This window comes from Panthera tigris, chromosome F3 (genome assembly GCF_018350195.1).
Source record: "Panthera tigris isolate Pti1 chromosome F3, P.tigris_Pti1_mat1.1, whole genome shotgun sequence".
NCBI lineage: Eukaryota > Metazoa > Chordata > Mammalia > Carnivora > Felidae > Panthera > Panthera tigris.
This window is the reverse complement of record NC_056678.1, coordinates 32404089-32416689: the sequence shown is the minus strand read 5'-3', so window position 1 is coordinate 32416689 and position 12601 is coordinate 32404089. Positions and strand designations below refer to the sequence as shown.

At 44.9% G+C, this 12601-nt stretch overlaps 1 protein-coding gene across 1 annotated transcript in view; it reads right to left on the bottom strand.

The window, feature by feature from the left end:
- The window catches only part of KCNH1 (potassium voltage-gated channel subfamily H member 1), a 378677-nt gene that overhangs the window by 83915 nt on the left and 282161 nt on the right, over positions 1-12601 (bottom strand). The window contains exon 10 of the mRNA XM_042975709.1: positions 1276-1472. Coding sequence (XP_042831643.1) covers positions 1276-1472 — 197 coding nt within the window. The remainder of the gene's footprint in view (positions 1-1275; positions 1473-12601) is intronic.

Sequence of the window (12601 nt, the reverse complement as noted above, 5' to 3'; positions counted from 1 at the left end):
TAAGGTCATACGATCGGCCAAAGGAGGAAGTGCCATGTCGAGGACAGATACAAGCGGGAGCCTGTTGCATGGTGCCAGAAACAGGAAAGGTCTGCATCCGGGTGCTGTGTCCCAAGAGCTCAGGGAGAGCCCCAAGGATGGAAGTAGAGTGTGGACCCAGGTTTGAGAGCTTAGGTGGAACTCAAAGGATTTGAGGAGTAACCTGAGACATGGGAGACTGGGAAGAAGCATCAACCATGATGCCAGCATTTCTAACTTGGAACCCCAGGGTGATACAATGTCAACAGAGGCAAGGACCTTAAGAAGAGGAACAGTTTTGGAGGAAAGGTTATGAGGTCATTTGTTGAAAGATTCCTATGATAATCCCTATAGGCGGTTTCTATGGGTCAGAGCTACCTTGTTAACTAAAAGAGACAGATGAAGTGCAAGAAAGTCGGACATGAAAAACCTAAAGAGTACAAGACGAATAGTTTAGTCCTCACAGAGGCAGATGGAACCTGATGATCTGAGGGTTGAAAGAAACCATTTCAGACCAGAAATCTTCTCTGGGTCTTAAAATGGCTCATTTCTCAAACCCTTAAATCAGCAGGTGTATACAAGATACTCTCTAGGCAATCAGATTCCATACCTTTCTGATTTTCTGGGCCCAACTGAATCATCTTCATAGCTTTTAAAAATTATTATTATCAGCTGGCGAATGGCCTCACACCATTTAGTGAGTCCTAGTCACCAAGGAGAGTTCAGTTTATTTGAATTAAGTAGCCCCAGTCAGTCACTTTTCTGACTAATGACCTCATCTTTTTTTTTAATTTAATTTTATTTTTTTTTCAATATATGAAATTTATGGTCAAATTGGTTTCCATACAACACCCAGTGCTCATCCCAAAAGGTGCCCTCCTCAATACCCATCACCCACCCTCCCCACCCTCCCACCCTCCATCAACCCTCAGTTTGTTCTCAGTTTTTAAGAGTCTCTTATGCTTAATGACCTCATTTTTTGCTCATCTTTTCAAAATGCCAGAAGGTCTAGATATTGCTGGGGAAAAGCCCACGGACACATGAACCAACCTCTTCTGCAGCAAAGTTAATCCATCTTTTCAATCTAGCAACATTCCTGTTTCCCTTATTTCATAGCAAAAGCTCTGAAGAGCAAGCCATGCACAGAACCACTGCTCCACTTAAATAAACCGCGAAAGGACTTTTCCCGCCCATGTGGTTATCTTAAGTGCACAGAGACTGTTCTTGATAGAAAAGAAACCAAAACTGCCAGCTTACCCTCTTCCTCAAGTTGTAGGTGAGAATGAGGTTCCGGGAGAAGGAGTGGGAAAAGGCTGTGTAGAATTCTAGCACTTTCTGCAGGGCATCCCGTTTGATCACATGCAGGTCACAGTAGGTCAAGGCCCTAACATTGGCACAGGACTGGGCAAGGGTGGCTTCCTTCCAGAACACATCTCCAAACACGTCTCCTTTCCCTAGGGAGAGAAAGTGGTGGTGAAGAAAGTGTCAGCCAGAAGGCGTCTGGCCATCCAGGTTGGCTTCCCTTTGTCTCCCCAAATTGTTGTCCATTTGGCATTCTACAACTTAGGCTCAGAAAAGGAAAAAAAAACACAGGTTTTATTTTGAACCTTAACAACACGTAACTTAAGGAACTTTAAAATACCGTATAAGACATGTCAAAGTTTAACCAATGACTTTAGGGTCATTGACTATTAGTTACCTCCTGAACAGCCTATCCAAACGGGGAACTCCCTATTATTCTTTTTTTTCTTTTTGAGAGATTTGCATTTAAAAAAAATTTTTTTCAATATATGAAATTTATCATCAAATTGGTTTCCATACAACACCCAGTGCTCATCCTATTATTCTTTATCACACCCCCATTTCCCCAAAACGCCAATCATAATCTATAACTACATCATTTGTTTCCTTGTTTTCTGTGTAACTCCCAATAGGAGAGTTCCCTCCACGTCACACAGTGTCTGGCACCTAACAGGAGTTCTGTCAATATGTGCAGGCAAAAGAGAAGTAAGGAAGGAGGCTGAATTATGGATCTCCATTCATGCGACTGACTGAGAGGTGACTAGTATGGAGAAGGTGTGGACTCTCCATCAGGAGCTGAAGATCAAGAGAGGTCTCCTCTGTTTAGGATGATCCGCGTGGAAAAAGGCAGGCGAGGGTGGAGTTCACTCTCTCCCATACTCCGTCCACTGCCCTAAGGCTTATGTTTGCATGGTGTCTCATTCCTCACCCTCTCTCCCCCACCTCCTTCCATGTTCCTCACCCTTGCCAAAGGCCCTCCTGCTAGTATAAAAACATGGGCCCCATACACTTGGCATCTCCAGGACCCTCCATGCCTGGCATTCCACAAGAGGATATTTAGTAAGTCAACAGAGTACTAATTCCACATAACCATCTTCTGGATCAAACTTGTATCAATCTCTTTTAATCACCTGCTTTTCACATCTAGGGATATTCTCCCTATCTTTCCCAAAGTCCAACATTTTGACATATGTCTAATGGAAAGCCCAATCCCTTGTCAGCACAGCCTCTGGTTATAAATGGCTTGAAATGTTGTTTATCTTGCCTCTAAATTTTCAGCACAGATAAACACAAATTTGAATCTTCAGGGAGCTGGAGAGGACTATTCTGGGGGCAATCAACAAGGCTACGAGGGTAGAGAGTAACTCTCACAACCCTCAAGGGTTGTTGGCCTATGTATCCAGACCAGCCACACTTCTCTGCAGGAACCTGGGTACCCATGATTCCATATGATTAACAGGCAAGTGTTTTCCTCATTCAGGCCAAGGAGGCAATTAGACTCCCAAGCATCTGGACAGAACTCGATCTTTTCTCAAATGCCAAAGTATCCATTCTTATATATAAGGTACTCCAGGGGCACAGCCTTCTCCAAGCACCTCCACAGCATCAGCTGGAAATCAAGTGCACTAGACACATTACTTCACAGTTTCCTATGTGTTTGTGTGGCAATGTATACTTCTGATTTATGAAAATCATTTTACAGACTCAGTATCAACAAGACACATGCATGAGGATGTAGATAAAAATTTTTAGATAAAAGTGCTTTTAAAACTGTGCTAGTTCAATTCCCTTCCCAGGTGTTTTTCAATCATCTGTACTATGAGGGGGTTACTTTGGGGTGGGGGCCACTGCATGGGAATGCTTCTCTCTGTGGGATGCTACCAGCTTCCGTGGAGATGGGCTCATTCAGTGTGTGCTTCCTGGTACTGAGTTCTAACCAACAAGGCTGGCCATTAGTTCATGCATAGCAAACATTCTACAACTGCCCCCCCCTCACTGTGCTGCAATGCCTCCCATGCCTTTCATTTTTATGTAATCTTATTCTTCTAGAGAGAGCTCTTCCAACACGCAGTATGGTAGACAGTCAAAAAATGGACCCCATCTGTAGGCTGCAACTTACATCAAGAGGCAAGCCCTAATTTCCTTCCCCTTGATTCTCAACTTGTCTTAGTCCCTTGTCTTGAGTGTGACAGAAGTGACTGGGACTTTAAGGCAAGATCATAAGAAGCCTTGCAGCTTCAGCCTGGGTGTCCTGGAACACTTACTCTTAGGATGCCCATTCTTGGAACCCAACCACCACGTTTTGAGAAGAATAAGCCATGCAAGAGGTCACATATCAGTGCTCTGGTGGACAGCCCAGCTGAGCTCTCTGCTGACAGCCAGCCTCTGTCAGTCACTTAAATAAGCCATCCCGGCTGGCCCATCAGACCAATCAAGCCTTCGGATGCCCGCAGCCCCAGCCAACACTGGTGTGCGGGCCACATGCAGAAAGCCCAAGTCAGAACCAACCAGCTGGGCTAAACAACCCACAGAATGGTGAGAAACAGTAACAAATTCCTTACACCACTAAATTTGGGGGAAGTTTATGCAGAAATAGGTAACGAGAACACACAGAATTGTGGAGCTCTGGGCTGAGAAGCCTGTGAGAAATTACTTAGTAAGTTACTTAATATTTCAGCAAAACATCACAAATCACCCCCAACTCTGAGCTGGCAGCACCCCACATCCCTCCCTGAAAGAATGAGACAAGAAAGAGCAAGGAGTGGCTCTCACAGGAGCAGATTTTCCTGAGTGTTTTGTGTATCAGTGCGAAAATGTAGAATTTACAAATCTTGTATCTCCTATTGGGATGAGATGTGGTATAACTAAGCCAGAACAATTGAGAGTACAAGATCATTGGTAATACCATCTGATTCTCATTAAGATTATAGCTGACCCTTGAAGAACATGGGTTTGAACTGCACAGGACCACTTACATGTGGATTTTGTCCAATAAATACAGTATGCCACCAAAAATGTATTTTCTCTTCCTTATGATTTTCTTGATAACATTTTCTTTTCTCTGGTTTACTTTATTGTAATAACACAGTATATTATACATATAAGATAGAAAATCCATCCTATATGTATTACATGTTAATTGACTATTTTATCAGTAAGGCTTCTGGTCAACAGTAGGCTATTAGTAGTTAAGTTTGGTGGGAGTTAAAAGTTGTACATGGATTTTCGTTTTTTTTTTTTAATTTTTTAATGTTTATTTATTTTTGAGAGAGAGCCAGAGTGAGAGCAGGGGAGGGGCAGAGAGAGAGGAAGACACAGAATCTGAAGCAAGCTCCAGGCTCTGAGCTGTCAGCATAGAGCCAATGTAGGGCTCGAACCCACAAACTGCGAGATCATGACCTGAGCTGAAGTCGGACTCTTAAGCAACTAAGCCACCCAGATGCCCCTATTATACGTGGATTTTCAACTGTACAGAGTGTCAGCACCCCTAACCCTCACCTTATGTAAGGGTCATTTGTCCTTCATTTATTTTTTCTTAATTTTTTAAATGTTTATTTATTATTTTGAGAGAGAGAGAAAGAGAGAGAGACAGACAGAGCATGAGCAGGGGAGGGGCAGAGAGAGAGGGAGACACAGAATCCGAAGCAGGCTCCAGGCTCTGAGCTGTCAGCACAGAGCCCAACGTGGGGCCCAAACTCATGAACCGTGAGATCATGACCTGAGCCCAAGTCGGACGCTCAACCGACTGAGCCACCCAGGTGCCCCAATTGTCCTTCATTTAAACAAAATCTAATGTGTGAGCATTACACTTCTCAAACAAGTTTGGAGTAGTTTTTCCAATTATAAAAGAACCCAGAAAGTAAAATAATAGCTGCTCATGTGTATTCAACATATGAACTTATCTGTAAAAATTCCGTTTATAAATGACTCTTCAGGGGCACACTTATTGCCTAAAACAAAGGACAACCATCTTATGGTTGAAACACACCATGAAATTTATAAGCATCTTTAGAAATGACAACATGCCTACTGTGAAAACTTTTCCAATCAAAGGTTTGACAGAAACAATAAGTAGAGAGTAGTTCCTACTACCCAAAGTATTTCACGGTAAGATAATCACGATTAATCTGTAGGGTCCAGGAAGTCTCAGTGTTGTTAGAACTTGGATTTGATTTTCAACCCACATTGAAAATCATACAATCTTTCTTCCTGTCAAGGCAGCATTTTTGGTATAAATGATCTGTTAGTGAGATTTAAGAATGTGGTGTCGGAGGACCCGTCAGATTCAAAACAAACCCAAACCTATTCTGGCAAATGAGAAATGTATTTATGACACATGTCACTGGGGGAAACTGTCAAAAGGAAGGATACAGAGCATTTGGCAGGCTGCTTGTAAGCGACACACAGCTCTGGGAATAATGACTTCCCAGGTCAGGGTTAGGAATCAGGAAGGCTGGACAAGCCCTACACTCACATTCATCCCTTGTTCCCTAGCGTGAAATGATCATTCACTGAAGAACAAAAGTTACCCCAGTGCACTTGGCAATCAAACTACTTGAGACAATCAGCTTATTGGTTTACTTATTCCACTGAGGACCTGGGTGCAGAATGTTAAAACCTAAGTGTTCCAAATTTCTAAAATACATTCTAAGTGGAAGTTCCGAGCTAGGGAAAAGAAAAAGGCATGAAGAGGGGAAGTAAGGCAGGACAGTCTAATTAAAAACTCCAAGCAAACATCCCTGTGATAATTAATCCTCCTCCCCCTCCCACCCCTTCAGTGCAGCTGTCTTCACTGTACCTCCACTTTTGCAGTGGACACAAACAGCCCCATAGGGTACAGACGCGGGACAGAAGAACATTCATAAAACACAGGTGGGAGGTGGGACACAGGACTGAGGAGGCACAGGGAGAGGGAGGGCAGGTCTCTGCGAGGAGCCCAGGAGAAAACCAAGACCCTGTAGATAATTGGTCTTAATGATGGGCAGAGGCTGGAACAGCCACGTGAGGAAGTTTGGAGGGGCATGGAAGGTGGGCACACAGGGAGGGGTGACCAGGGCAAATGCTAGCGGTGCTGGAACTGGGTCCTTGGGAGGATCAAAAGCTTACTCGAATGTTAAACAGTCACAGGAAAGCAATTCGGCTCTGAAACTGACAATTGAGTTTGAAACCCTTCAGAAAAGGCCCTGTTTGTTTGTTTGTTTATTATTATTTTTAATATTTTTTAACTATTACTTTCATTTTATTTTGAGAGGAGATAGTGAGAAAGTGGGGTGGGTCAGAGAGAGAGTGGGACAGAAACACAAGCAGGCTCCACACTGCCAGCACAGAGCCCAATGTGGGGCTCAAACTTAAGAACCGCAAGATCATGACCTGAGCCAAAGTCAAGAGACATTTAACCGACTGAACCACCCAGGCACCCCAAGGCCCTGTTTATTCAAACACAGGCTGAGTTTAGCAGGCCCTAGGGGTCAGAGCAACACTGAAATTTCCAGCTGTTTCACTTTTCCCTACTGTGTACTCTTAGAAGGACCACTCATAATGGTAACCTATAGTAGCAAAACATAATTTTGCCGTATACTTGATTGTCTGCTTCTAAAATCACCAAGCATTTCTAAAAGCTGTAATCATCAAGACAGCATGGTATTGGCACAAAAACAGACACATAGACCAATGGAATAGAATAGAAACCCCAGAACTAGACCCACAAATGTATGGCCAACTCATCTTTGACAAAGCAGGAAAGAACATCCAATGGAAAAAAGACAGTCTCTTTAACAAATGGTGCTGGGAGAACTGGACAGCAACATGCCGAAGGTTGAAACTAGACCACTTTCTCACACCATTCACAAAAATAAACCCAAAATGGATAAAGGACCTGAATGTGAGACAGGAAACCATCAAAACCCTAGAGGAGAAAGCAGGAAAAGACCTCTCTGACCTCAGCCGTAGCAATCTCTTACTCGACACATCCCCAAAGGCAAGGGAATTAAAAGCAAAAGTGAATTACTGGGACCTTATGAAGATAAAAAGCTTCTGCACAGCAAAGGAAACAACCAACAAAACTAAAAGGCAACCAACGGAATGGGAAAAGATATTTGCAAATGACATATCGGACAAAGGGCTAGTATCCAAAATCTATAAAGAGCTCACCAAACTCCACACCCAAAAAACAAATAACCCAGTGAAGAAATGGGCAGAAAACATGAATAGACACTTCTCTAAAGAAGACATCCGGATGGCCAACAGGCACATGAAAAGATGTTCAACGTCGCTCCTTATCAGGGAAATACAAATCAAAACCACACTCAGATATCACCTCACGCCAGTCAGAGTGGCCAAAATGAACAAATCAGGAGTCTGTAGATGCTGGAGAGGATGTGAAGAAACGGGAACCCTCTTGCACTGTTGGTGGGAATGCAAATTGGTGCAGCCGCTCTGGAAAACAGGGTGCAGGTTCCTCAGAAAATTAAAAATAGACCTACCCTATGACCCAGCAATAGCACTGCTAGGAACTTACCCAAGGGATACAAGAGTACTGATGCATAGGGGCACTTGTACCCCAATGTTTATAGCAGCACTCTCAACAATAGCCAAATTATGGAAAGAGCCTAAATGTCCATCAACTGATGAATGGATAAAGAAATTGTGGTTTATATATACAAGGGAATACTACGTGGCAATGAGAAAGAATGAAATAATGGCCTTTTGTAGCAACGTGGATGGAACTGGAGAGTGTGATGCTAAGTGAAATAAGCCATACAGAGAAAGACAGATACCATATGTTTTCACTCTTACGTGGATCCTGAGAAACTTAAAAGAAACCCATGGGGGAGGGGAAGGAAAAAAAAAAAAAAAGAGGTTAGAGTGGGAGAGAGCCAAAGCATAAGAGACTGTTAAAAACTGAGAACAAACAGGGTTGATGGGGGGTGGGAGGGAGGGGAGGGTGGGGGATGGGTATTGAGGAGGGCACCTTCTGGGATGAGCACTGGGTGTTGTATGGAAACCAATTTGACAATAAATTTCATATATTGGAAAAATAAAAAATAAAAAAAAAATAAAATAAAATCACCAAGCATTTCTAGACCCAAACTAATTAGAAAGAACTCATTCAGTCATTCATGCAACTTTTGGCAGGCACTGTTCTAGAAGCTGAGGTATGGTAGGGGGACAATAGACATGATGTAGTGAGAGACAGAGACCCCAGTGACTATAACATATCAGGGCTGAGTGCCTAATTCTAACATGACAGGACAGCATAGCATGTAGGAGGGGTGTCCAGTTCAAACTCATGGGGTGAGGAAAGGCTTTCAAGGAGATGTGATGTCTGAGCTGAGAACAGTTAACCAGCATAAAGATGTAGTACAGAGATGAGTCCAGGGAGGGGAAACAGCACATACAAAGGCCCTGAGGCACTGCATATGACCCTTTAGCAAGACTAACTCTACAGGTGAGTGTTGCCAGTATACCTTGTAATCCTTTGAGGAAAGTGCCTGGTCTCCTCATTCAGCTGCAAACTCACCTAAGCATCTTGCATACTCTGTACACTGAGTGGGTGACACCAACTTGCTTAATCAATATTTAAAGACCTGGATTCATGACGCTGTTGGGAGCCACGCTGAGGGTGCTGAGAGAGGTGCCAGAACATGGGGTGCGGTGAGGGCCAGCCCCCTCAGCTCACCCTACTGTCTATATTCCTCCTGTCTGGAGTATCAGGAGGTCCTCTGCCCTCAAGCCATTTCGAGACCAGAGGTGTCTTGTCACTCACTTCATCAGGATGGTGACTGGCATTGCCGTCTCCCGCCCTAGGAATAATTCTGCTTATGAGACATGGAAGACAGGCTGGACAAATACTTCCAGGCAAGCTCTGAGCAGACTGTGTGCACACCACTGGACTGTACGGCCCAAGAGGACAAGGATGAGGACGGGGACAAGGGCAGTTCTCAGAGGTCCTAGATTCATCATATAAGGCAGCCATGTGACCTCTAGGTCCCCTGTTTGGTCCTCAAACATCTTGAAGACACAAGGAGAAATTGCCGAGCCCTGCCCCCTGGTGCTGCCCTCAGCGTGTTTTCCAAGCATTTTATGATCCTCTCTCAACACAAGCCTCAGGGCCAGACAGGTCAGACTGCCCGACTAGGAGCTTGAGGGGGCTCCTGCCACCTCTTTTGCTCACTCTCTGCCTTCCGGCCACACGGCAGCTCTTATGGTCCCTCCGTGTCTGGCTCCCTCCTCACCTCAGGGCCTTGCCAGCACCACCTCAGACCTCCACGGTGCTCCCTAGTCTGGATAACTCCTGCTCAAGCTTCCAAACACTCCCCAACCTCCTCCCTGACCATGGTCAGAGCGGCTCCCTATCATGTGTACCCTCTGTACTCTGGAAACATTCTTCCTACCTGGAATCACCACATCCCCAGCAATGGCTCTGGCACACAGCAGGCACTCAACAGCTGTTGGGTACATACATAAACCAATGGCACTGGGCACCTTACTAAACCCCACCCAGTCTCAACCTACCCAGCTAAAAAATGTGGATAATAATACCCACCTCATAGGGTTGTTGGGTGGTTTACATGTAATTAATGTGAACAAAGCCCTAGCCCATGCTTGGAACACAGTAGGTGCTCAGTAAATAGCAGACACAATAAAAGAAGAGTTTTCTTAATGGCCCCAAGAAGCAAATTCCACAGGGATCACCAGGCCCATTTTAAAGAGAGGAAAGTAAGCTCCGGAGAGGTTAAATAATTGCCCGTGACTCCACAGGCTTTTCCCAAGCTGCCATGTGGTCTCCACGCTAGGAGAGTCTCCACAATGCTCCCAGTGGGCTGTCCTCTGCATTCCGTCCTTCAAACAACCCTCTTTTCCAGTCAACAATTAAGGGGATCCACCTTGATCAGGCACCATGCAAGGTGATGGGAAAAAGGATATATCAAAGACAGCTTTGACTTTAAGGAGCTATGGCCTACAAATCTAAGTGTTCTCCAAAACCAGTTCTGTCCTCTTATGGTAATGGAAGCCATGACTGGTAGCTGGACACAAACATGACCAGAATTAAAAGCTGCACTGCATCTAGGTGTGGACATTTGTCCAAGTTCTGGTTAAACCTCTGGTGTTGCAGAGAGGATGTGTGCGACATCTAGGGTCTTCCCTTCCCCTCTCCTCCCTTCCTCGTGGCTGGAACAAGGATGTGAGCTCTCTTGGACCAGGAGGCCACGGTGACAACCCAGTTAGGATGAAGCAACAGGCAAGAAGGAAGCAGGGTGCCCAACACCATGAGGTTGACATGCTAGCCCTTCTATACTGGACTGCTGAATGAGAGAAAGACAAGTTTCTGTCTTGTCTAAGCTTCTGTTACCTTGGGTTTTTCTGTTGGAGTAGCTAAACCCACATCCTAGCCAATTCAGGAGTCCACGACACCATCCAGTGGGGCAGTACAATGTGTTGAGTTCTATGGGGAAGGTATATCCACACCTGCTTTCTCCACCTGCTGTAGGGAAAAGTGTGGGCTTCCACGTGTCTGAAGGATTGGGCAGTCACATGACAATGGAGCTCTGGAAGCACATTCAAGGCAAAAGCTCCAATGACTTCAGCTAAATACCTTGGTGATACCCACCCACTTCCCAGACCAGCCCTGACTGTGTGGCCAGCGGGCCAGGATCTGCTGAAAACTCACCGTGTACCAGGCCAGACACCAGCCAGGGATGCTGCCACGGGCACCCCAATCCCCCATGTGTCTTACTCCAAAGATGATGAAGTATAGATTTTCCAGCTTATTTTGGAATACTTAATCCTCCCACGTGTATCTATGGTTATTTCCCTTGGGTCATCAGAGACCACGGGGAAGACTAGATAAGTAAAGTTTTGGTACCTTGTAAACGCTGCCTTCTTTTATCTGTAATGAAGCCACAATGCCCTTCTTTTTGCTCTTACTGAAAAAACAAATGCTGCTGGCAGTCTGTGACCTCTGCTTCATCTGCGACGGTTTAGAGAAGTGAGAAGGAACATCAAATACAAACAGGCATAGTGGAAACCTCATCAATTTGCTTTCCCGTCCAAGTTGTGAAAATATACTACTAGGAATAAAGCCTTAGCTTTAAGTGCTAGGTCTTATCTGATTGTGGTGTGGGGTTGGGTGCTGAGCCAACAAATTCTATTGGATTTCTTTTGCCAACAAAGAAAGCAGGGCCTGGAGATGTTCAGGAGGCCTAGGCTCCAGGTACAAGCACGCACGTCACCCCATTCTCAGAGGTGCATCTCATTCTAGAAAGGTTTGGTCTCATTTTAGGTGTTGTCAGGAGAGCTCAGAGATGTTGAAGGATCATTTGCCTTCTTATGAAGTTAGTACAAAGGACAGCAATCATTATGCTCTTCAGCAAACCATCTCTGTATCAGAGACAGGATGTTGGTGTGGATCAGCCATATAACCTGGTCAATGGAACCCACACAGGAACTGTGGCAGTCCAATGTCATATGCCAGGTCCAATGTGAACTGTCTCTGACTCTCTCTCCCAGGCAGCTATTAGATTGGGAGTGCCCCAAAATGGGGTTACACCTTACCCCCATCTTACCCCAGATGGTGTCTCTTTGCACACAATCCAATCCAGTGCAACAATCTGAGCCCTACCTATCATGGACCAGGCAGTGTCCCAGTGATGAAGGGGGTGTTATAACAAGGAAAAGACATGGTCTCTACAAGGGGCTTGGACTGTGAGGAGACAACACCTACAAGTGTGTAACAGTGAAGTATAACAGATAAACACATAATACCAAGACTGTTACACCCATCAGAATGGCTAAAATTAACAACTTGGACAACAACAGATGTTGGCGAGGATGTGGAGAAAGGGGAACCCTTTTGCGCTGCTGGTGGGAATGCAAACTGGTGCTGCCAGTCTGGAAAAAAGTATGGAGGCTCCTCAAAAAATTAATAATAGGGGCACCTGGGTGGCTCAGTCGGTTAAGCGTCCGACTTCGGCTCAGGTCAAGATCTCACGGTCTGTGAGTTCGAGCCCCGCGTCAGGCTCTGTGCTGACAGCTCAGAGCCTGGAGCCTGTTTCAGATTCTGTGTCTCCCTCTCTCTCTGCCCCTCCCCTGTTCACACTCTGTCTCTGTCTCAAAAATAAATAAACATTAAAAAAAAATTAAAAAAAAAATAATAGAACTACCCTCTGACTTAGCAACTGCACTACTGGGCATTTATCCAAAGGATACAAAAATGCTAATTCGAAGGGCAAATGCACCCCAATGTTTATAGCGGCACTATCAACAATAGCCAAAGTATGGA